Source organism: Phoca vitulina, unplaced genomic scaffold (genome assembly GCF_004348235.1).
Source record: "Phoca vitulina isolate PV1807 unplaced genomic scaffold, GSC_HSeal_1.0 scaffold23, whole genome shotgun sequence".
Lineage (NCBI taxonomy): Eukaryota > Metazoa > Chordata > Mammalia > Carnivora > Phocidae > Phoca > Phoca vitulina.
The window spans coordinates 28,542,295-28,567,640 of record NW_022589726.1 but is presented as its reverse complement, the minus strand read 5'-3'; the positions used below and the strand labels follow the sequence as shown (position 1 = coordinate 28,567,640).

General features: G+C 36.4%; 1 protein-coding gene across 2 annotated transcripts in view; it reads left to right on the top strand.

Annotated features, from left to right (window-relative positions):
* The window catches only part of CNTN1 (contactin 1), a 362,269-nt gene that overhangs the window by 282,944 nt on the left and 53,979 nt on the right, over positions 1-25,346 (top strand). For both annotated transcript variants that reach the window (XM_032420205.1, XM_032420204.1), the window contains 2 exons: positions 7,857-8,006; positions 16,920-16,990. In XM_032420205.1, coding sequence (XP_032276096.1) covers positions 7,857-8,006; positions 16,920-16,990 — 221 coding nt within the window. The remainder of the gene's footprint in view (positions 1-7,856; positions 8,007-16,919; positions 16,991-25,346) is intronic.

The following is a 25,346-nucleotide window of genomic DNA, read 5'->3' as shown; positions in this document are numbered from 1 at the left end:
TTTTTTTTTTCTTAACATATATTGCATTATTTGTTTCAGAGGTACAGATCTGTGATTCAACAGTCTTACACAATTCACAGCGCTCACCATAGCACATACCCTCCCCAATGTCTATCACCCAGCCACCCCATCCCTCCCACCCACCCCCCCTGGAGCATATGGCAGGGGAGAGATGTCCAGGTGGGAGATGTCACCGGCTGGCACTATGGGATAGCAGTGGGAATGGAGAGGAGTGGGTGAGTTTGAAATACATTTTTGAAGGCAAAACAGAACTTTCTAACAAATCAAGTATGGAGATTTGAGGGAAAGGGCAGAATTGAGGATGATTCATGGGATTTTGGCTCTAGCATCTGGGTAGAAGATAGAAGCACTTACTGGAGAAAGAAGAGAGATTAAGTGCAAGTGAGGACTTTGTTCCATTTTGGAATGGGTTCTCCATTTTTTTATGTACAACTGAATTTCCGTCTAGTATCATTTTCCTAAGAATTTTTTAAATATTTCTGAGTGTGCAGGTTGCTGGAGTCAAAGACTTCAGCCGTAGTACATTAGAAAATTTCTTTCATTTCATATTTGTGATAATTTTTTGAATGTAAGTTCTAAGTTGTTTTTGAGCATTTTTAAAAATATTATTTCTTCATCTTTTTGCCTTCATTGTTTGTAATAAGAAGTCAACTATTGTTTTTACTTTATATTCCTATATTTATTTAATGTGTCCATTATCTCTAGCTGCTTTCAAGATTTCTTTTCCTTTTTGCTTTTCAGCTTGATGAAAATATATTTATCCTGATGAGGGTTTCCTGGCAAGTTGGACCTTTGGGTTGATATCTTCCCCAACTTTGGAAATTCTCTGCCATTATATCTTCCAGTATTTCTTCTGTCTCATTCTCTCTTTCTCTTCTTGGTCTCTATTGCCATGTATGTTAGATTGTTTGATGTGTTCCATGGATCATGGATGTATGTTTGTGTGTATTTCTGTTTAGATAGTATCTAATGATTTGTTTTCACTTCCATAGATTCTTTCCTCCGCTACATTCAGTTTGCTGAAAATCTCATTAAAATGATTTTGATTTTGTATTTCTTTCTATTTCCAGGATTTTTTTTTGTTTTAGCATTAAGCTCCTTTTAGTATTATTTACATAGTATTCCATAGAAATTTCTTATTTGTTTATACAAGTTGTGCATCTTTACCATTTGATACTTATACATATTTATAGTAGTTATTCTATCATCCCTGTCTGATCATTTAACACCTGGGCCATCTTTAAGTTTGGCTCTGTTGATTTTTTTTCCTTTGTTAAAAACAAATCACATTTCTTTGTTTTCTCATGTCATGATAATTTTTTTTATATCCCAACATTGTGTAAAAAAGACTAGTAGAGCCTAAAGTAAATATTACTTATGCCCAGGAAAATGCACGTCATTTTTTCAAAATTGTCATTTTGTCAATATAATTTGTAGTTGAGGTGCTCTGAGCTTTGCAGTTGGATTCAGTTCAGTAGAGGCCAAGCAAATTTGAGTGTAAAATCAAAATCCTCTCACATCTGAATGTTTTCCAGCCTTACCATCAGACTTCAGTTTGCTCTTCTAGCCTGGCTCTCAGGAAGGGTTCTTTCAGCTTCCCTTCTTTTGCCCCAGACAGCTATTTTCTGATAACTAGTCTAAAATCTGGAGTTCCTGAGGGTGGGAGAAGTTCTCAGTTCTCCTGTGTTCAGTCAGACTTCAGCAGACCCAAAGCACTAGTCTTTCTGTGGGGAAGCCGATCTGTCTTCGCTTTCCTGCCACTCACCCAGCCACGCACGGTCACACGCTTATTCAGTAGAAGGCCTGAAGTGCAAGTGGCAGGGTCTCCACTTTCCTGCTTTGCTCTGGGACTTGAGCAGATCTGAGATGTCTGTGCCTCAGAGGGAGGTCTCTCTTGGCTCTCTTGTCCTGCCCCCAGCTTTTTTGAGTACTCTTGGTGAAGTCCTACAAAAAGAATTGGCTAATGGGTACAGAAGCTCCTTGATTTGGAGGCTTCTGGGGATTCAATACAGTCATTCCAACCTACACTTTGTCTTTAAATATCTTGAAAAGTTAAACTGTTTTCTTCTTATGAACATTAATGACTATGTCCTCCTCTCCCCATTGCTCTACCTATGATGACTTTAGTTCATTAGACTTCTTCACAAACTCAGCTCTCTGACAGGCTCTGAAAAATGATTATTTTGTAGATTGTCTTACCTGTTCTTTTTGTTAGTTATGTAAGTAAAGTTCTCTTGTGTCAGTATCCTAACTGGTTTTTTCAATAAATGCAGTCATGTAGTCTTTATTTCTAGCGTTGTCCACTAAAAATGGAAGGTGCAGGACTAAACTCAGTTTTATGAAGGTAATTATTTAAGGTGTTCAGTAAATATTTTTCAAAGATATAAAGTTTCAGCAGTAGAAGGATTACATTTAGAATAAGGAGATGAAAGAATAGACTATTTATCTTTAAAACAATCTACTGTAAATATTACTTCTCTTGGACTTTCTAGGGGATAGGCAGCAGAAATATGATGCCATTCTCAGGATTCTACAAGATACATAGATAACATTTAGAATGTTGTGTTTGATTCTATGCTGCTACTTAGAGAAGAAAAATTATAGAATATTGTTGGTGATGGGGTGTATGTATGGAAGTGGGTTGAACAAAAAGAGGCCTAGAAACCATGCTATGAGATCAACTGAGAGACCCAACCTGGGATATGATCTCTAAAACGAAGAAGAAAAATGTTTTTATATTTAAAATTCTGTCATGTGGAAGCCTAGAATTACAAATTAACATCCTAGCACAAAAATGTTTCTCTGAACTTTAGATTATTTCCTTAGAATAGTCATTTTAAAATTAAATTATTTAGCGTAAACATGCTTAAACCCGTGAGCTATACTAAAAAATTGCCCTGTAGAAAGGTAGAAACAATTTTTATTCCTGCCACCAGTCTATGAGTATCTCGTCTACCATATTTTACTTATTACTTAGTATTTTTTAATTCTTTGCCACATTGATAGGTTAAAAAACTGGAAAAAAAAACCCACTATGCTCATTGTAGAGTACTTACTTCTTAGAATTTACTATTCTCTTTTTTGCCTTTCTGTAGCTTCAGTTTTTGTTGTTCTTATTTCAAATATGGATTTCTGGTTTTTTATGAGGCTACATTCAAATTTTCCTTAAAGAAGAATCAATGAATCATATCTTCTGGGATGCCAGAGCACAGTTTGCTTCTCTTTTGCTGCAGAGAACTTTGCCAAATCTATGGCATCTGGCCAAGTTCTGCCAGAAGCCCTGTGAGTTGGGTCTAGAGATGCTAAGGTAACACAGAGCCAGTGAGATGCTTTTAAATGCCCTTTTCCCTTCTCAAACACAGACCTGCCTTATCAGTTAGAAGCTCTGAGTGGGTTCTGGATAATTTCAAGTACTTGGGTTTTGGATTGAGAGGGAAGAAGCTAAAGGTCTTGGTTGTATTTAAATCCTAAGGAAATACCAGGATTCACTAGACAACTTCAAAGAATCTAGAACAGGTGGGATAACACTACCTACAGTTTTTCTTGAAACAATTTTTTCTTTTTAGTCCTGAGGTCATCCTGGCTATTTCTGAAGCTTTTCAAACAGCTAGTCCATGTGGTCTGAAGGCAGAGTGTCATTAACATGGCTGCCAGGCAACTAAAGCAGTATGAATTATTGGCCTTAAGATACCCATGAGGCTTGCTTCTCTTTTCCTCCAAAGAGTAGTTAGAATCATTTTATTCTGAGCCTTATGGACTCAAAGTATTTGCAAATAAATCTATGGATTACTGTTTATGGTTGGTTGTTAAAATAAGATCTTCTCAAGAGGGTCTTTTGACCTGAGTGTTTAAAGTAAGGAGTATGTCTCCTGCTCTATATCCCTTTGATTGAGATTTACACTCACAAGTAAAGCCAACATTTAAATAACCATCAGGTTAATACTCAATATGTTTTGTTTTGTTTTGTTTTTACAGAGAGAAGCTTCTGACAGGCATTATACAGTTAAGATCTGATATTTCCATATTGAAATTATCTGTAGAAAAAAATGGCCTAGGTCCAAACTGACCCACTTAAAACTCAGGAACTTATGACCCCAGTCCTGATTTCTAGCACTTGCCTCTGTTGTGCAAAGTACTCTCCTCTCTTTCTGACTCTAGGAATAATAAACGGATTGTAAAGAACTTGGCTGAAGAGGGGGGACACGAAGTCCCTCTGCTCCTGACTGTTCTCCATTTGGCTTGGGCATGAATCTGCTTCCAAAGCAAAGCTGAACTCTGCTCCCAAACTCTCTATGTAGGTGGTTTTAGAAAAATAAAATATATCCAATAGTTCCTCCCAGGACTGAAAGAGTAGGGGGAAGATGGCATGGGGTAAAAATCCATTTATAAGGATATTTAAGGCCCAAATAAAACAAACAAAAATGTATAATAGAGGTAGAACAGAAGCAGTGGGGGAGAAAGGATCAACTCACAGTTAGAGTAGGAAAGGGATTAAGTGGATTGAGACAAGGTGTATTTTCTAATAAGATAATTTATGGGCTGAATATAGGCATAAGAGCCATAGAGTGTTGGCTATTTTGTGGTGGGGCAAGGTAAAGGAATGCCCTCTTTGTCTTTCACCAGTAGCCTATATGATTCAGAGATTGTTAGTAATCAATCAGTAAAGTGATTGTTATACATAAGGCTGTACTTCTTGCATTGAGACATTGTCTACTCTAAATAAGCATAACTTTTGTATTTATACATTATTTATATTTGTTACAAATATTTAATAAGTAGTACTATTTGCAAAACACTATGCTAGGTATACTAGGCCCAGAGAAGTTCCAAAATAAGAAGTAGAAGAAACATGTGTATGTCCACAAATGAACAAACAAGAAATATTTTTAGTGTGGGATGCCTGCATCGAGATTGGAGCTGGGCAACAGTAAAAGAGAAAGCAAGCTTTAAATCTTGTTCTCATTATGTGGTGTTCAAATGTCCTGCCTCAATCTGGAGGAAGGAAAACAGGCCAGATAGAAGAGCCACTTCTAATTCTAGATACATTTTTCTAAAATGAAAATGTTAGTCATTTTTTTTGCTAAGTTATTCCTACTTCTTACATAGATGGTTTTCTTTAAGGGGTATTATAAATATATACCAAAACATGTTTGTTTTGGATATTTACATTCTCATAAGTTCTGATGTTAATGTATATTAAGAGGAATGATTATAATTGGTTTTATTCTAGAAAGAGCGCTTTTCATGCCTTTAGCAATTCTGGTAGAGAATGTTATCCTTAACTTACAGGTATCAAATTATTTCCTAACTATTCAGAAGGTACGTTCTAGAAGTCCATCTCTCTACCATCCACTTCTTGTTTCCCCTTCTGAGAGAGTTGTTTGCATCCCTGAGCCAATGGTTTCTTACTGGAATTTACCTAATGGTAGTGACTCCAAGGCTTTTTGCTTATTCTTCCTTTCTTCATCTCAGTCATTAAAATCAAGGGACTGACAACCTCACCTGCAATCCAAAGCCCACCACAAAAGGAGCCCCGTTGACTTTTCCTTCTTTACCTTTCATCATTCCTCCAAATATTTTCTGTGGTCAGTTAATGATTTTCTAGTCTTTGAACATACACCTGATCTTCCATTTATTTGGGGGTATTTTCCTACTGGATCCTCACATGTGCTCAAAAATCAATCTATCAGCTGCAGCTTCTACTGCACACCCATCTGGTTCTTCTTGTTTTGACCCAACCTACACTTGCCCATATCTGTTGACTGCCTAGCTACTGGAAAAAGCCTGGGGTAGCCTTGACCATCATGAGAATACCATACCCTTGTCAAGAGAGTGCTTGACTTGTTGGAGTGCTTCCAACATTTCCATTCTTCAGGCATTTAAATGATGCTGGGATTTTGCAGCATAGGAAAGAGAGGAGAGATTGGACTACCTCCTTGAGCCTTCTACTGTATGTTTTTACTTAGGCCTCCAAACTTACAAGATCACAAACTCATAAATAGTTTCATCAACTTCTGATTTTAAAACCCTATATTAGTTTCCTAGGGCTGCTGTAACAAGTTGGTTGCTTAAGACAACAGAAATTTAGTCTCTCATAGTTCTGGAGGCCAGAATCCAGAATCAAGATGTTGGCAAGTCTGCACCCTCTCCAAAGGCTGTAGGGAACAATTCATTCCTTACCTCTCCCAGCTTATGGTGGCTCCAGATATTCCTTGGCTTGTGACCACAACACTTCAACTTCTGCCTCTGTGGTCACATTGCAGCTTCCTGTTCTACGTATTTCTCCCCTCTGTGTTTCTCTTATAAGGACACTTGTCACTGGATTTAGGGCTCATCTAGATAATCCAGCATGATCTTAACCCAAGATCTTTAACATAATTCCAGTCTTAAACTTAGAAGTTTATACAAAAGCTATTTTTTCCAATAAGTTGCATTCACAGGTTCTAGTAATTTGGGCATAGATAAAACTTTTTGGTAGGCACAATTCAACCCATTATTATAAAAGCTTATCTTCTCATAGGAGGCTCAAAATCATTTGAAGGTCTCTAGAAGGGAAGAGGGACCACCCTACCCAGTGTCACAACATCCAGCTGTATTTTTCCCCTTTCTTTACGAAGAGCCCTTTACAAACTAAAACTTCACCTTCCTTCCTCCAACTACCTAAAAGAAGTCCCTTGGTATATGAAGTAAGGCAAATTCTGATTTGGTGTGAGGGAAGGGTGGAAAAAATAGGAAATAGGCAGAATCAAAACATGAGAAGGTAAAGCCTAACTTTTAATCAGAAAGTAAAAAATATATGTCAAATGTAGAGAACAAGTTCATAACAAAATAAGAGAAAAGATGGCAAAATTTGTGTCCAGGAGAGTTAAAATTGTGGTAGGGGTGAGGCATGGCATGGTGTGAGCCACACAGGTATTTGTTCAAAGGCAGAAACTGGACACTAGGACCGTTAGCATTTATTGTGGAGACGGGTACAGCACCTTGAAAAGCTAGATATTCATGGTCTGCATTGACAGAAAAAAATTCCCTAAATGAGATGATGAGTCAGAGACAAGCCTGAAGGAAAAACTTTTCCAAATAAATGATGTGCAAGTATTTACACGCATATGTATGTGTAGATTAGTTATTAAAAACACATGTGGAAATATTTTAAGAGAGCTTAAAATACTGGATAGTTCTGCCTTCGTCGTATGTTTTATCATATCTCAATGCAATAAGCAATCTTGGATCATATCCTACCCATAATTTGTAATCTTTTTATTACTTAGAAGCATGAATTATGAGAAGTACTTAATAAATCTTAATAAACTATCACAACATTTATTATCATTGCCCCAAATAATTTGGGTAAAAATGTACAAAACCAACTAAAAAAGGGTATAAACATATAGGTACACTAGTAATAAATCATTCACTACCCATATGCAACATCAGTGGCAGTCTATAAAATTTTTAAGTGCCCCAATTATACACTTGCCTCAGTGTCTTTCTAGATTCTACCTTGAGAATATAGCTTCTTGCTATTCAAGGTGGAGCCCGGGGATTAGCAGCAAAAGCATGACCTGGGAGCTTGATAGAAGTGTAGAATTTCACTCTCTGACCTTAGGTTTATGAAATAGATGATTCATATGCATATCACTTTTTCTAGTTTATTATTTATTTATGGTCTCTCTGCTTACTCCCTTGAACTTAACATTTTGTCATTTCTAGTTTGTATTTTTATTTCAACTCAATGGAATATGTGCCATTTTCTCAAAATAATAAAATAAAAATGGGGGATTATAAAATTGATGTTATCCAACTAATATTCTCTGTTTAATATTCATTTTGTTTAGATCCCCCAATCATTGAAGGAAATATGGAGGCAGCAAGAGCAGTGGATTTAATCCCATGGATGGAGTACGAATTTCGTGTGGTAGCAACCAATACTTTGGGTATAGGAGAACCCAGTATACCATCAAACAAAATTAAAACAGATGGTGCTGGTATGTTGAAGAAACTTTTTAAAATTTAAAAGGTTTATAAATACAGTGCCACTTTAATATATAGCTGAATGTATTTCGAAATAAATAATGCTCTGAGGTAAGTGATTCATCTAAAAAATGTGTATATGTATTTCACACAGGTGTGTGTACTCTGTGTCAAGACAGTCAAAAATTTAAAAAAAAAAAGGAAATATGAAGTTTAAGAATATTTTTACATAATTAATATAAGGAAAGAGGTAAATAGAAATCACTACATATTCCACTAGGGACCCCTAAAATGAAGTTGGTATTTAGAATATAAACTTTCATGTAAATTCTGAATCTTAACCAGGCAGATTCTTAATTAAGCAGATCCTGTGATTTAGAAGGTTCACAATTTTGCATGTCACTCAAAGATGTTTATAACTGAGTGGCCGTGGGCTATGGTCAGGGAGGATAAGTTGAGTAGGGAGTAGAGAGAATGGGATGAGAACTTCTCAGATCTATACCACTTGGGGAGTCATAGCATTTCTGAGTAATAGCTGTAATGTGTTCTTTTAATATGAGGTGGGACTCTAAATATGCTCTTTTATCACTGCTCAGCCTTGGATGTTCTTCCAGTTTAGATTCACATTTTTATGCTAAATACCAAGTCCATTTAAATAGTCTTTAGTAGGAGAAGTACTCAGCTCTATTTTCCTTTTCCCCTGCATTACCAGGCAAAAATATTGTTCTGATTCTAATAATAGCTCTTTTTTATTATTCCTTGTCTACGAAAAAGAAAATGTTTTGTAGGATTTCTGAGTTTATTTTTATTATGCCTTGCCAAAGTTCAGTGCTTTATTTGGGAGAAAAGATTTTAAAAGGATGACAGACTGCTGTTAAAATTCTGCTATGATATCTTAATATCACTAATCCACATTTCTGGCTTCTTCAATTTCTTGGCCTAACATCTAAATAGAATGATGAACTATAATTTCTTAGTTTTTAAAGCCAAGTTATTCACAGAACTGCCATCAATAAACTCTCTTAAAGTTCCATGTAGTTTACTGCATTATTTACCAGATACAAATGATGATTCTGTAATAAAGGGAGAAAATAAACCCTGAAGTACTGATCACAGTACTGATTCACACATATTTCAGTTAATTCCTATAATAATATTTTAAAGTAGGTAATACAATTCAATGCTCATTAATGGGCAGTAGACTCACAGACAGTAAATAGTGTTGAGTGAATGTAACTACTTGCAAGACTCGGTTCAAATCCAGATCTGTTTGACACTTCTCATATATTGAGCTTTCTCTCTTACAAGTGGTATCTCAAGCAGGACTCTCGAAATGCCTATTTATATAAAAGTTTATTAGTGTTCTAGTAGAAGTTTAGATTTCATCCTTAAATATGGAACTAGATATGACTAAATAATAATTTTTTTGTTTTGTTTTGGTATATCCACCCACGAAATAAACACAACTGTTACTTTTTTCTCACCTCATAGAAATCTCATTAGGATAGGGAGGTAACATAAGTTGAAGCTTTGCAGAACACAGATACCAGATAGCCAGGATTCTTGTGTTTGGTTTTTATTATTAGTCCCTAGAGCCACTTATGTTTTTTTTTTAATTTTTTTTAAAGTTTTTATTTATTTATTTGACAGAGAGAGACACAGTGAGAGAGGGAACACAAGCAGAGGGAGTGGGAGAGGGAGAAGCAGGCTTCCCGCGGAGCAGGGAGTCCGAAGCGGGACTCGATCCCAGGATCCCAGGGGGGAGGGTCTGAGCCGAAGGCAGACACTTAACGACTGAGCCACCCAGGCGCCCCCACTTATGTTTTTAATAGAAACTTCAGTATGATGGACTGAACACAGTTGCCCTTTCTTGAAAGACAAAAATAAAAAGGAACACAGGCGTGATCTGACTGGTGGTTTTAACCACATAATTTCATGCTGAGAGATCTTGCACTTGATTTAACAAGTATTCATTTTCAAAATGAAATTGCAAAAATAAAATTAAATGATTAAATTTATGCCTAAGTAAACTTATTTCAGTTATAATTTTTTAACTTTTTTAACTAATTTTTTAAAAAATTATAACTGAAATATAGGTCTTTTTTATTTTTATTTTTTAAAGATTTTATTCATTTATTCATGAGAGACAGAGAGAGAGAGGCAGAGGGAGAATCAATCTCCCTGCAGAACAGGGAGCCCAATGTGGGACTCGAGATCATTACCAGTGCCGACCGAAGTCAGACGCTTAACCGACTGAGCCACCCAGGCGCCCTATAGGCTCTTTTTAAATCTCATTGAGCTTGATTAACTTTCCATTATTTCTTAACTAACATGATATAGAACTAAAACTTAATCTGAACACATTTTTTGAAGTACAGAATTCTTCGTAGGAGAGGGAGGATACTTTCTCTGGCATTGGTGATAGATGTATACCTTCCCCTCTCCTAGGAATTCTGATACAAACAATATCAATTATTTAATCTCAGAAAGTGACTGATCTGGTATACATAGCTTGATCATCTGGAAAGAATTATTTCAAGATCTTTTTTTTTTTAATCTCAAAGTAGAAATGATTAAATATGTTTTTAGGAATAACAACAAAAAGTGTCTAAGAGAAAGATTCAATCTGATTTTTGAATCTCAGCCTATGAATATAATTTATATTTAATATCATATTTAGAAAATCAGGATCCTTTTGATATACTTATCACCAACAGTTTGTGTGTAACTGTGAAGGCTTTTCAACCTCAGGGTCTTCTTACCCTTAGAAATGCTGGGAAAAACTTGTTTTTTGTTGGATTGTTTCTTTCAACCAACAAATTTTTGGCATCACCTTTCTTAAGCATTGCCTTTTACGTTGTATTTGCTCAAATGGTATTTTGTAAATGAATTAATTCTCTAGTGTGCTTAGAAAATAACTTCCTTTGAGAGCCTTCAGAGCCAAAACAAACAGACCTGCAAAGTGATAACAGTCTTGGTCCCAATGCAAGGTACAGCCCTCTAGTGATATAATGAGATGATTCATTCATTTCTATTGTGAAAAAATAACTCCTATAACCTCTAACACATTCATTAATCTTTCATAAGAAAAATTGTAGGGTCTTATGTTAATCAACTTTTATAGCTACCAGCATTTCAGCCCCTGCTATATATTATGACACGGTGCTAAGCTTTCTATTTGCATTGCTCCACTTAATTCCCACAATAACTTCATGAAACTGGTATTGTTATCTCTAATTTTACAGACAAGGAAGTTAAGATTACAGCCTAGCTAATGTGAAGCAGAGCTGGGATTCAAATCCAAGACTTTCTAATTCTAAAAGCTCTGCTCCTAAAACACTTTCTAAAAGGACTGTATTGAAGTTGAGAACACTATTTCAGTAAAATTTTGGTGCCATCATTTAAAACCTTGGATTAGAGGCAGATTATTTAACCTCTCTGAGCCTTAGTTTTCTCATTTCTAAATGGAAATCATTTATTCTATGATATTATTTTTTATGATTAAAAAATGTAAGGAGAGTAGTTAGTACTATCTAGTGCATAATATTTGCTGAATAAAATTTCTTTATGATTCTTCTAATTCTCATTTTAAACTTTAATATGCTTATAAGAAAATATTGTCTACTCTGTAATTGATCACCTCATTTGGCAATATATTTCCATTTTTTTATAAGCCTAGAGAATCGTAATTTCATGTAATTTCTAATCATCTTAGAGGAAGAATTTTATATATTTACTCTAATAAAATTCAACAGAATATCTCTAAATGTTGTTTTTCTTTTCATCCTGCTTTTTGAAAATTTAATATGCATAAAATTAGACACTTACATTGTTCATTCTTACAAAAAAATAAAAATACTTTTTCAAAACAAGGGGATGTTTGTCTTGTCATGTACCATTATAACAACTCTGTAAGAGATGCCAGCATATGTTATGTGGGATAAAGCCTGGTTCCCATTTGATGGAAAGGTTGCCCCTGCACCTCATTATGCTGATTGAAAGACACAACATTATCTAATGCAGCACATGCCCTTATCTGTCCAATTACTTAATGTTAAGATCGCATTGCACAGTTGCATATATCCTTTGGATTCAGACAAGTGCATTATAAAATGGATGGTCCCAAATGAAGAATTAGAAAATGTGTTTGTAATTCATTGTAGCCCATTTAATTTTGACTGTAAGAAAGAGATAACAAAAGCATCCTTCAAAGTAATGTGTCATTATAAGACATACCCCCATAGCTAATGGATCTGCAGGTGCACTTGGTGAGTTGATATCCTAAAATGGTGCATTTGGGTTTGTTTTGAAAGCTTTGGCATTTATTGACGCAGGTTTAACCTAAGAAGGAAAAGAGAAAAAAAAATGATACAAGAATCGGCACTTTCATCCTTTGTATAGAGCTTTAATTTCCTTTCTAATGAAGCTATTCTGCTCTTTTATTTAGTTTTATTTTTAGTTTTTTAAATTATATTTGATAAAGGTGAGAAATGGTGCTAAGAGCGTATTTTGTAGCTAGCAAGTTACTGTTAAATTTGGTTGCTATCATTAGTAATAAAAGAGATCAATCTTTTTTTAAAGTAGCAAAAAGTATAGATTTTTCAGCCGCGAGGAGGCCTGTGTTAAAGCTATGGCTTCTCTACGTGTGAACAGTGTGACCTGGCTAGCTCAGTAACTTCTTTTGGGATTCATTTGCCTCACCTGTCAAAAGAGGATAAAGCTACTTCTCTGTATACTTCTTTCAAAGTGCTAATCTGAGTATCCAGTTAGGTGTGGTACGTAAAAATCATTTCTATGTTCTAGATGAGTCTTTTATTAAGCTGGGCTTCTTCATTCATTCAGCAAACTTTCACAAATTAGGGATATTTAACACATTGAATTAAAACTAGTTGTACATATTTACTTGTTGCTATATTAAAGAAAATGCATCTTTAGGCCTGGAATCAGATTCCATTTATGTTGTGATCTTTAGTGGCTACAAAATTATTTGTAGAAGGAAAAGGGAGGAACAAGAAGGGTAATACGGTGGCTCTGGCAGTTGGAAGTTAATAGAGGAGGATGAAAAGAGAAGCAGCTATCAAAGCCACAGTGATATTTGCACATTATGATTTAGAAGAACCCATTATCAATTGTAATTTGTTTTATTTGAAAATAAATTTCACATGTGCCTTAGATGCTTTTGTTTTTAATACACTGAGAGGGAGACACTAGGAAGTTTTAATTCTTTTCCTTAATTTAAACAAATAGTGTGTGTTTGGTTTGAGTTCTTCATAATAATTCTACTGTGCATTATGATTACTTCAGTTTGTAGCAGTCTTTTCTGTCAGCATTTCCTCAGATGACTTATTCTTAGATTATCGTTCTGTTGAGCAGTTAACAGATTTACTCTACCACCCGTTTAAAATTCCTGTTTAAGATCAAAGCGTAGATTAATAAACAGGTCTACAATTTCAGCTTGATAAGAGCCTAAGACGTTAATATTTTTATGAACAATCTCGGACCCTGTATTGTTTTTACCTACTATGGAAAGAACATCAGTGTAACATGGTAGATGCATCAGGAATGTTACCAGTCTGTTCCCGCAGCAGAACAGGAGACCATAAGGGTTACAAACATCTCCTCTCATCTGAATATCCAAGTATTCTGCAGTTCATTTGATTTTGCTAACAGCTAATCAGAAAGAATATATATTTAAAAATAGAATAAAAGCAGATGTAAGATGTTAATCTATACTTTAATTCCTTTGGTATTCTAGATTCTAGAGCATTATGTTTATAACCATTTGAATCTCTTCCTAAAAATTTGGTTTTAAATCACAATAAATTTTGATGCAAATTAAAATGGAAAGTTACATTCATGGTAACTTTATTTCTGTAAAAATGGCTCTACAAGTTAAGTAATAATTAACAAGAACTAAGTAGTCAACAGTTTATTTTGGGTCAGGGGCCTGTCTTCAAATACTCCATGATATTCACAGTTTAGGATTTGTTGTAAACCCATTTCTATACTGTTAAATAAAAATCCAAAGCTCAAATAGGTACTTATATGCAAATTACCTAAGCTTTCAAATCTAAAAGTAAAATTGGCTTTGTTTTTATAAACTGAAAGAATAATAGTGACGTTGGCTTAATTTTCTTTTTAAATAATTTTTAGTTCTGTGATCGAAATACAGAAGCACTCTTCTAAACCTCATTAGGGAATCACTTAGACTGAACTCATGGCAGAAGGATAAATATAAAAACTCACTATTTTTAACCTTTCACAGTAAAATAATATATTGTTTATTCATGATTAATTCAATAATTTTGTATTTTTCCTAAATAATTTATTAAAATCTTTTAAATGATTTATAGTTAAAAGAAAGTTTAGTTTGTTCACTGTTAAATTACTTTGGATCCAAAAGTTGAATAAGCTGCCTTGTGCTTAGAGTGATTTACTTCCCTGAAAGGAATCATGATTTGCCCAAGTCTTCCTGTTCATACAAGGCTGAATGCAAATATAGAGCATCTAGGTGCTCAGATTCTTGTCAGATATGTAGGTTATATTTCAATTCCGCCTGTGAAAAAAGGTCCCATAACTGCCAAAGCTACAACTGAACATTCAAAGCTAAATGGAGGACATTAAGTCAATAATTAACCTAAGATACAAAACACTCTATTAAGAGGTACAGTACCTTCATTACTGCCTTTTATTTTAGCATTATGAGCTCAGTGAATAATCTTTGAAGAGCAAGTCAGTCTCGACTTATTGAAGCATGTTAAAAGAGCTTAAAATAAACATTATGAAATGGAAAAAAATTCAATCTAACATAAACATATTCCATTTTTAGCTCTGTTCTAAATAAAGAGGCTAATATTGATTATAATGAAAAGGATAACAGTGACATGTTTTGGCAAATAATACTTGACCTGATGAAAGCAATATTTGATTCAACAAATTACAGTATAATAAATTATTCTAGTTATTTTTGAAATTATTTGCCTGTGACCAAAATACTTGTACTTAGAGTTAAATGCACAAAATTTGATTTATTCATTGATTATAAAACAGCATGTTCTTTGTTTCTTGTTTCTTGTAGCATGTAGAGTTTTAACTTCAGAATATGAGTTATGGGGTTTAAAGGGTTTCCAAGAGTTACTTTAATATCCAGCCTTCAATATGTATTTTATCTAAAGTGCTACAATTATCTTTTAACACCTCTGTGCACTCAATTTTTATTTCTCACACTTATGTGGCAACAGTTGAATAGTAAAATAAAATCTCTCAAATTCATATTAACTCTTAATTGGAAATGGAAATCATCATATGGTTTATAGACATAAAGAAAACCATGCATGTTTTTTTGTTTCTGTGCAATTAATGTACCTTATTCAACAAAGAAATTACTAGGTTAACATAGGAGAGGTTGTGAAGTATTTATCTTTGAATCACAATTATTTGTTGGGTTCTGCAGCTTAGTAAATGGATGCATTGCTTTGAGCACTCTGAGGAAGGCATGGCTATTTCCTATCGGGAAGGATCTGGGGAATCAAGGAATAACTCATCTTTCATATGTTCTTTAAAATGTTAACAGATCTTGGGGCGCCTGGGTGGCTCAGTCATTAAGCGTCTGCCTTCAGCTCAGGTCATGGTCCCAGGGTCCTGGGATCGAGCCCCACATCGGGCTCCCTGCTCAGCGGGAAGCCTGCTTCTCTCTCTCCCACTCCCCCTGATTGTGTTCCCTCTCTCGCTGTGTCTCTATCAAATAAATAAATAAAATCTTAAAAAAAAAAAAATGTTAACAGATCTGGGAGTGATATCTCAGACTGAGCCACAACAGTTGTATGTAAAAACACACACCATCCATATAGCTGAGTAGCTGATCTCTAAGTGCCTCCAGTGCAGGACAAACTATGTTTATCTATTGGTACAACTCCAGTTAGATGCAAATCCAATAAGACACAGCATACTATAAGATACAGGATGCAAATCTGATAAGATATAGTGACTATCCTGAAGGACTTTCAGGGAGAGAGAATAACTTGGAGAAAAACAAAGAAGAGGCCATTGGACTTGGCAGTTAGAAGCAATTGTGTGATTTTTGAGAGAGTGATTTCAGTAATATAAAGAAGTAGAAAACAGATTATGGGTTGTTAAAAAGTAGTTATAGAGTGAAGTACAAAAAATAGCCATATACCAGTTCTTCTTTGCTGTTCAGTGACAGGAAAGTGTTTGATGGCATGGAGGGTAAGTGGAAGGCAATATTACAGATAATTTTTAAAGATAGACTGCAGAGTAGAATCCAGTAGAATAACTGAAAACTGAAGGATGATAGAGAAGATAGGAGTGTGGGAGTGTTGGCATCCCTGATGGGGTAAAATTCTAGAAGAGATTTAGGACCTGGAAGTGAGAGTACCAGAAACAATATTAGATTTCTAATATTTCCAGATATTTTGGGGTAACATTATCCAATGTTAGTGGACAGGCACTCTTTAACAGTTATTTATAGGTTAAAGCATAAAATTAATACCACAACAGTAAATTATTAGAAGGTCATAGGGTTGAAAAGTAAAAGCTGTGAAGTATTTTCCCAAAAAAGTGGATCTAATCTTTCAAAATCATACTAAATGAAAGGACAAAGGGAAAAAAAAAAAAAAAAAAGAGAGATGTGTGGGGGGGGAGGGCAAATTTGCTTTGTTACCATTACTGAAGAAAACCCACACTTTCCTATGGCACTGAATCAATGTTTGTCTTGGGAGTAAAATACATTATATACATATTACAGTTACTATGAGGCATTGTTGTTATAACTGAGCGGATCATGTGTACAGCTTGTCTTTCCCAGTGAAAGAAAAAATTCATGGTTTTTGTAGTGAATAAGAACTCTAGAACCAGAAAAAAATTACATAACCTAATTTTTCATTGTTTCATTTGTTTGTTTGTTTCAGCACCGAATGTGGCTCCTTCAGATGTAGGAGGTGGCGGGGGGAGCAACAGAGAGCTGACCATAACATGGGTGGTAAGTATTAATAAGTTGTATATATTATAGGCTGCTTTACCTACACTTAATCTCAAATCCATTTTGTTTCCTGAAATAAACTGAAACAAAAGACATTGCCCAGGGTGAATTGTTTTTGTTTTGTTTTGTTTAAATATACTAAGAAAAATTCTAATAGACAATTAAGGAAATGATCAACAAGTAGAAGAAACTGTGAGTTCACCAGAGGTTTCAATGTAGGTATTTTTCTCCATTAAGTGAGTATAAAGAGAAATTGAAGTTTAAATGGAAAGTAATCCACTCTTATTCCACATATGGTTGTTATTTACATTCATTTGTTGATTTATATCTTAACTAAGTCAAAAGCTTTCTAGTGAGTGTACATTGACCGCTTTTATTCATGGTCAAGATAGAATCAGAGGCCAAGGACACTGGCTATCTATTTGTTTTCTTTGCATTACCATATCTACTACCTTTTCTTGATTTATAAGAATCACCTGGAGAAAAGTAGGAATTTTGTGGCTTATATAGGAATAATATAAAAATCATTGGTATTATTTTTGGTGAAACAAATTTTTTACAATGTATTTTAAGTAAAATGTGAATTTTATTTTTTAAAAGAAAATTACAAAGGGTGGGGAGGAGCAAGATGGTGGAGGAGTAGGAGACCTAAATTTCATCCAGTCCCAGGAATTCAGCTAGATAGGGATTAAACCATTCTGAACACCTACGAACTCAACAGGAGATCAAAGAAAAGAATAGCAACAACTCTCTGAACAGAAAAGCGACCACTTTCTGGAAGGTAGGACGTGCAGACAAGTGAATCTGAGGTGATATTCGGGAGGATAGATGGCGGGGGAGGGAGCCTCCGTCCGCCGCTTCTGGCAAGTGATAGAGCAGCAGAGCACAAAATCGGAACTTTTAGAAGTCGGCTCCGCTGAGGGACGTCGCTCCAGTGGCTAAGCGGGGGGTGGAACCCTCGCGGGACAGTGTGGTCTCAGGACCATTGGGGTCACAGAAAGACCGGGCGTGCCTGAGTGCAGCAGAGCTCCCAGGTATCGGAGCGGGGAAGCCAGCTGCAGAGACGGAGCCGAGGCGCGGGCTCTCAGCTCGGGGTTGCCATAAACCGTGAACCGTGGCACAGTCGGGCCACTGCTCCTCCAGCAGGGACCCAACAAGCGGCAGATCCGGGGAGACTCCCCTTCCTCCCCCAGGAGGAGCGGCATGGGAGCGCACCACAGGGATCTGCTGAGTTTGGAGACTCCACACGGGGTCATGAGCCAGAGATAGAAATGCTCGGTCACAGGCCGGGTGAGCACGGAGTGCAGCTGGAGACAGGCAAGACGGGAGTGATTGACTGCTTTTCTCTGGGGGCACACTGAGGAGTGGGGGCCCGAGCTCTTGGTTCCTCCGGGGCGGAGATTGGGAGGCCGCCATTTTTACTCTCGGCCTCCAAAGCTGTACGGAAAGCTTGCAGGGAACAAAAGCTCCCGAGAGCAAACCCGAGCAGATTACTTAGCCTACCCCTGGCAAGGGTGGGGCAATTCTGCCTCTGGCAAAGACATTTGGGAACCACGGCAACAGGCCCCACCCCCAGAAGATCAGCGAGAACAGCCAGCCAAGACCAAGTTTACCGATCAGTGAGAACGACAGAACTCCAGCGCTAGGGGAATACTGCACATAGAATTCATGGCTTTTTTCCCATGATTCTTTAGTCTTTCAAAGTTAATTTTTTTTTAACTTTCTTTCTCTTTTTTTTTTGAATTTTTCTTTTTCCCTTTTCAACCAACATCTCATCAATCGCTTTTTTAAAAAATCTTTTTTATTTTTCATTTTTAAAGTCATATTCTATCCCTTCATAGTAGTTAAGCTTATTTTTGGTATATATATGTAAGTTGTTCTCTCCTTAAAATTTTGGGATACAGTTTCTTCTAGCAGACCAAAATATACCCTAAATCTCTAGTGTATGGCTTTGTTCTAGTATGCTGCCTGACCACATTCTCTCCCTTTTTTTTTAAATCCTCTTCTTTCTTTTTTCAACCAACTTCTTATCTTATCAATTCCTTTTATAAAATCTTTTATAATTTTCATGTTTACAGTCATATTCCATCCCTTCATCGTATTAACCCTTATTTTTGTACATATATAAGTTTTTCTTTCTTTAAAATTTTGGGAGGCACTTTCTTCTAACAGACCAAAATATGCCCAAAATCTAGTGTGTGGCACTGATCTATGCACCAGCCTGATCATATATGATCATATTCTGTTTTTTTGTTTGTTTGTTTATTTGTTTGTTTATTTTTATCTTTTTCTTTTCTTTTTTTTTCTTTTTCTTTCTTTCTCTTTCTTTTCTCCTGGTTTCAGGTCACTTCTGATTTGTTTAGTGTATATTTTTCTGGGGTCATTGTTACCCTGTTAGCATTTTGTTCTCTCATTCATTTATTCTCCTCTGGACAAAATGACAAGATGGAAAAAAATCACCTCAAAAAAAAGAACAAGAGGCAGTACCGACTGCCAGGGACTTAATCAATATGGACATTAGTAAGATGTCGGAACTAGAGTTCAGAATGACGATTTTAAAGATACTAGCTGGGCTTGAAAAAAGCATGGAAGATATTAGAGAAATCCTTTCTGGAGAAATAAAAGAACTAAAATCTAACCAAGTCAAAATCAAAAAGGCTATTAATGAGGTGCAATAAAAAATGGAGGCTCTAACTGCTAGGATAAATGAGGCAGAAGAGAGAATTAGTGATACAGAAGACCAAATGATGGAAAATTATGAAGCTGAGAAAAAGAGAGATAACAACTACTGGATCACAAGGGCATAATTCGAGGGATAAGTGATACCATAAGATGAAACAATATTAGAATAATTGGGATCCCAGAAGAAGAAGGAAGAGAGAGGGGAGCAGAAGGTATATCAGAGCAAATTATAGCAGAGAAGTTCCCTATTTGGTGGAAGGAAACAGGCATCAAAATCCAGGAGGCACAGAGAACCCCCCCTCAAAATCAGTAAAAATAGATCAATAGCCTTACATCTAATAGTAAAACTTACGAGTCTCAGAGACAAAGAGAAAATCCTGAAAGCAGCTCAGGACAAGAGATCTGTAACCTACAATGGTAGAAACATTAGATTGGCAACAGACCTATCCACAGAGACCTGGCAGGCCAGAAAGGACTGGCATGATATATTCAGAGCACTAAATGAGAAAAATATGCAGCCAAGAATACTATATCCAACTAGGCTGTCATCGAAAATAGAAGGAGAGATCAAAAGCTTCCAGGACAAACAAAAACTAAAGGAATATGCAAACACAAAACCAGCCCTACAAGAAATATTGAAAGGGGTCCTCTAAGCAAAGAGAGAGCCTAAAAGCAACACCGACCAGAAAGGAACAGATACAATATACAGTAACAGTCACCTTACAGGCAATACAATGGCACTAAATTCATATCTTTCAATAGTTACCCTGAATGTAAATGGGCTAAATGCCCCAATCAAAAGACAGAGGGTATCAGATTGGATAAAAAAACAAGACCCATTGATATGCTGTCTGCAAGAGACTCATTTTAGACCCAAAGACACCCCCAGATTGAAAGTGAGGGGGTAGAAAACCATTTACCATGCTAATGAACATCAAAAGAAAGCTGGGGTGGCAATCCTTATATCAGACAAATTAGATTTTAAACCAAAGACTATACTAAGAGATGAGGAAAGACACTATAAATGTTTGTTTTTTTTTTAAGATTTTATTTATTTATTTGACAGAGAGACAGCGAGAGAGAGAACACAAGCAGGGGGAGTGGGAGAGGGAGAAGCAGGCCTCCTGCTGAGCAGGGAGCCCAATGCGGAACTCGATCCCAGGACCCTGGGATCATGACCTGAGCCGAAGGCAGATGCTTAACAACTGAGCCACCCAGGCGCCCAGGACACTATATCCTACTTAAAGGGTCTATCCAACAAGAAGATCTAACAATTGTAAATATCTATGCCCCTAACATGGGAGCAGGCAATTATATAAGGCAATTAATAACAAAAGCAAAGAAACACATCGACAACAATACAATAATAGTGGGGGACTTTAACACCCCCCTCACTGAAATGGACAGATCATCTAAGCAAAGGATCAACAAGGAGATAAAGACTTTAAATGACACACTGGACCAAATGGACTTCACAGATACATTCAAAACATTCCATCCCAAAGCAACAGAATACACATTCTTCTCTAGTGCCCATGGAACATTCTCCAGAATAGATCACATCCTAGGTCACAAATCAGGTCTCAACCAGTACCAAAAGATTGGGATCTTTCCCTGCATTTTATCAGGGAATGCTTTGAAACTAGAACTCAATCACAAGAGGAAAGTTAGAAAGAACTCAAATACATGGAGGCTAAAAAGCATCCTACTAAAGAATGAATGGGTCAACTAGGAAATTAAAGAAGAACTAAAAAAATTCATGGAAACAAATGAAAATGAAAACACAACTGTTCAAAATCTTTGAGGTGCAGCAAAGGCAGTCCTAAGAGGAAAGTATATAGCAATACAAGCCTTTCTCAAGAAACAAGAAGGGTCTTAAATACACAATCTGACCCTACACCTAAAGGAGCTGGAGAAAGAACAGCAAAGAAAGCCTAAACCTAGTAGGAGAAGAGAAATAGTAAAGATCAGAGCAGAAATCAATGAAATAGAAACCAAAAGAACAGTAGAACAGATCAACGAAACTAGGAGCTGGTTCTTTGAAAGAATTAACAAGATTGATAAACCCCTGGCCAGACTTATCAAAAAGAAAAGAGAAATGACCCAAATAAATAAAATCATGAATGAAAGAGGAGAGATCATAACCAACACCAAAGAAATACAAAGAATTATAAGAATATATTATGAGCAACTATATGCCAGCAAATTAGATAATCTGGAAGAAATGGATGCATTCCTAGAGATGTATCAACTACCAAAACTGAACCAGGAAGAAATAGAAAACCTGAACAGACCTATAACCACTAAGGAAATTGAAGCAGTCATCAAAAATCTCCCAACAAAAGCCCAGGGCCAGATGACTTCCCAGGGGAATTCTACCAAACATTTCAAGAAGAATTAATACCTATTCTTCTGAAACTGTTCCAAAAAATAGAAATGGAAGGAAAACTTCCAAACTCGTTTTATGAGGCCACCTTTACCTTGATCCCAAAACCAGACAAAGACCCCATCCAAAAGGAGAATTACAGACCAATATCCCTGATGAACATGGATGCAAAAATTCTCACCAAAATACTAGCCAATAGGATCCAACAGTACATTAAAAGGATTATTCACCACGACCAAGTGGGATTTATCCCTGGGCTGCAGGGTTGGTTCAACATCTGCAAATCAATCAATGTGATACAATACATTCATAAAAGAAAGAACAAGAACCATATGATCCTCTCAATAGATGCAGAAAAAGCATTTGACAAAATACAGCATCCTTTCTTGATTAAAACTCTTCAGAGTATAGGATAGAGGGTACATACCTCAATATCATATAAGCCATCTATGAAAAACCCACAGCGAAAATCATTCTCAATGGGGAAAAATGAGATCTTTCCCCCTAAGGTCAGGAACACGGCAGGGATATCCACTATCACCACTGCTATTCAACATAGTATTAGAAGTCCTAGCCACAGAAATCAGACAACAAAAGATAAAACACATCCAAATCGGCAAAGAAGAAGTCAAACTCTCACTCTTTGCAGATGATATACTTTATGTGGAAAACCCAAAAGACTCCACCCCAAAACTGCTAGAACTCATACAGGAATTCAGTAAGGTGGCAGGATATAAAATCAATGCGCAGAAATCACTGGCATTCCTATACACCAACAACAAGAGAGAAGAAAGAGAAATTTAGGAGTCGATTCCATTTACAACTGCACCCAAAACCATAAGATACCTAGGAATAAATCTAACCAAAGAGGCAAAGAATCTGTACTCAGAAAACTATAAAATACTCATGAAAGGAATGGAGGAAGACACAAAGAAATGGAAAAACGTTCCATGCTCATGCACTGGAAGAACAAATATTGTGAAGATGTCAATGCTACATAGAGCAATCTGCACATTCAATGCAATCCCTATCAAAATACCATCCACTTTTTTCAAAGAAATGGAGCAGATAATCCTAAAATTTGTATGGAACCAGAAAAGACCCCTAATAGCAAGAGGAATGTTGAAAAAGAAAAGCAAAGCTGGTGACACCACAATTCCGCACTTCAAGCTCTATTACAAAGCTGTAATCATCAAGCCAGTATGGTCCTGGCACAAAAACAGACACATAGATCAATGGAACAGAATAGAGAGCCCAGAAATGGACCCTCAACTCTATGGTCAACTAATCTTTGACAAAGCAGGAAAGAGTGTCCAATGGAAAAAAGTCTCTTCAACAAATGGTGTTGGGAAAATTGGACAGCCACATGCAGAAAAATGAAACTGGACCATTTCCTTACACCACACACAAAAATAGACTCAAAATGGTTGAAAGACCTCAATGTGAGACAGGATCCATCAAAATCCTAAAGGAGAACAGAGGCAGCAACCTCTTCAACCTCAGCCACAGCAACTTCTTCCTAGAAACATCGCCAAAGGCAAGGGAAGCAAGGGCAAAAATGAACTACTGGGACTTCATCAGGATAAAAAGCTTTTGCACAGCAAAAGAAACAGTCAACAAAACCAAAAGACAACCGACAGAATGGGAGAAGATATTTGCAAATGACACATCAGATAAAGGGCTAGTATCCAAAATCTATAAAGAACTTAGGAAATTCAACACCCAAAGAACAAATGATCCAATCAAGAAATGGGCGGAAGACATAAACAGATATTTTTCCAAAGAAGACATCCAAATGGTCAACAGACACATGAAAAAGTGCTCAACATCGCTCGGCATCAGGGAAATCCAAATCAAAACCTCAATGAGATACCACCTCACACAAGTCAGAATGGCTAAAATTAACCGTCAGGAAACGACAGATGTTGGCGGGGATGGGGAGAAAGGGGAACCCTCCTATACTGTTGGTGGGAATGCAAGCTGGTGCCACCACTCTGCAAAACAGTATGGAGATTCCTCAAAAAGTTGAAAATAGAGCTACCATACGACCCAGCAATTGCACTTCTGGGTATTTACCCCAAAGATACAAATGTAGGGATCCGAAGGGGTATGTGCACCCCGATGTTTATAGCAGCAATGTCCACAATAGCCAAACTGTGGAAATAGCCAAGATGTCCATCGACAGATGAATGGATAAAGAAGATGTGATTTATATATATACAATGGAATATTATGCAGCCATCAAAAGGAATGAAATCTTGCCTTTTGCACAACGTGGATGGATCTGGAGGGTATTATGCTGAGTGAAATAAGTCAATCAGAGAAAGACATATATCATATGACCTCACTGATATGAGGAATTCTTAGTCTCAGGAGGGTTGCTGGAGTGGTGGGGCTGGTACGGATGGGGTGGCTGGATGATAGGCATTGGGAGGGTATGTACTATGGTGAGCGCTGTGAATTGTGTAAGACTGTTGAATCACAGACCTATACCTCTGAAACAAATAATTATACGTTAAAAAAAAAGAAGAAGAAGAAGAAGAAGATAGCAGGAACGGAAAAATGAAGGGGGGGAGAATCGGAGGGGGAGACGAACCATGGGAGACTATGGACTTGAGAAACAAACTGAGGGTTCTGGAGGGGAGGGGCGTGGGGGTATGTGTTCCTGGTGATGGGTATTAAAGAGGACACGTGCTGCATGGAGCACTGGGTGTTATACGCAAACAGTGAACCATGGAACACTACATTAAAAACTAATGATGTAATGTATGGTGATTAACATAACATAATAAAAAAAAAAAGAAAATTACAAAGGAATACCCTTTATAACCACAGATACAAAACTTAACAAAATGTTGGCAAATTAAAGCCAACAAAATACTAAAAGAATGATGCACTACGATGAAGTAGTTTATCCCAGAAATGCAAAGTTAGTTTCACATTCACAAATCAATCAATATTACTCATCATATTGGCAGAATAAAGAAATGAAACCATAGGATCTTCTCAAGAGATCCTCATTCATAATGAACACTTATTCATGATTTTAAAAAAATTCTAAGTAAACTACAAATAGAAGGGAATTTCCTACACCTGATAAAAGATATTTATGAAAAATTTATAGTTAATAATAATGCTCAGTGGTGACAAGCTAAATGTTTTCCTTCTAAGTTTGGACATAGAGCAAAGATATCCCCTTTTAATGTTGTTAATGGAGGCCCTAGCCAATGAAATAGGGCAAGAAAATGAAATAAAGACCACAGTGTGTGGGCAGAAAATTCTAGGGAA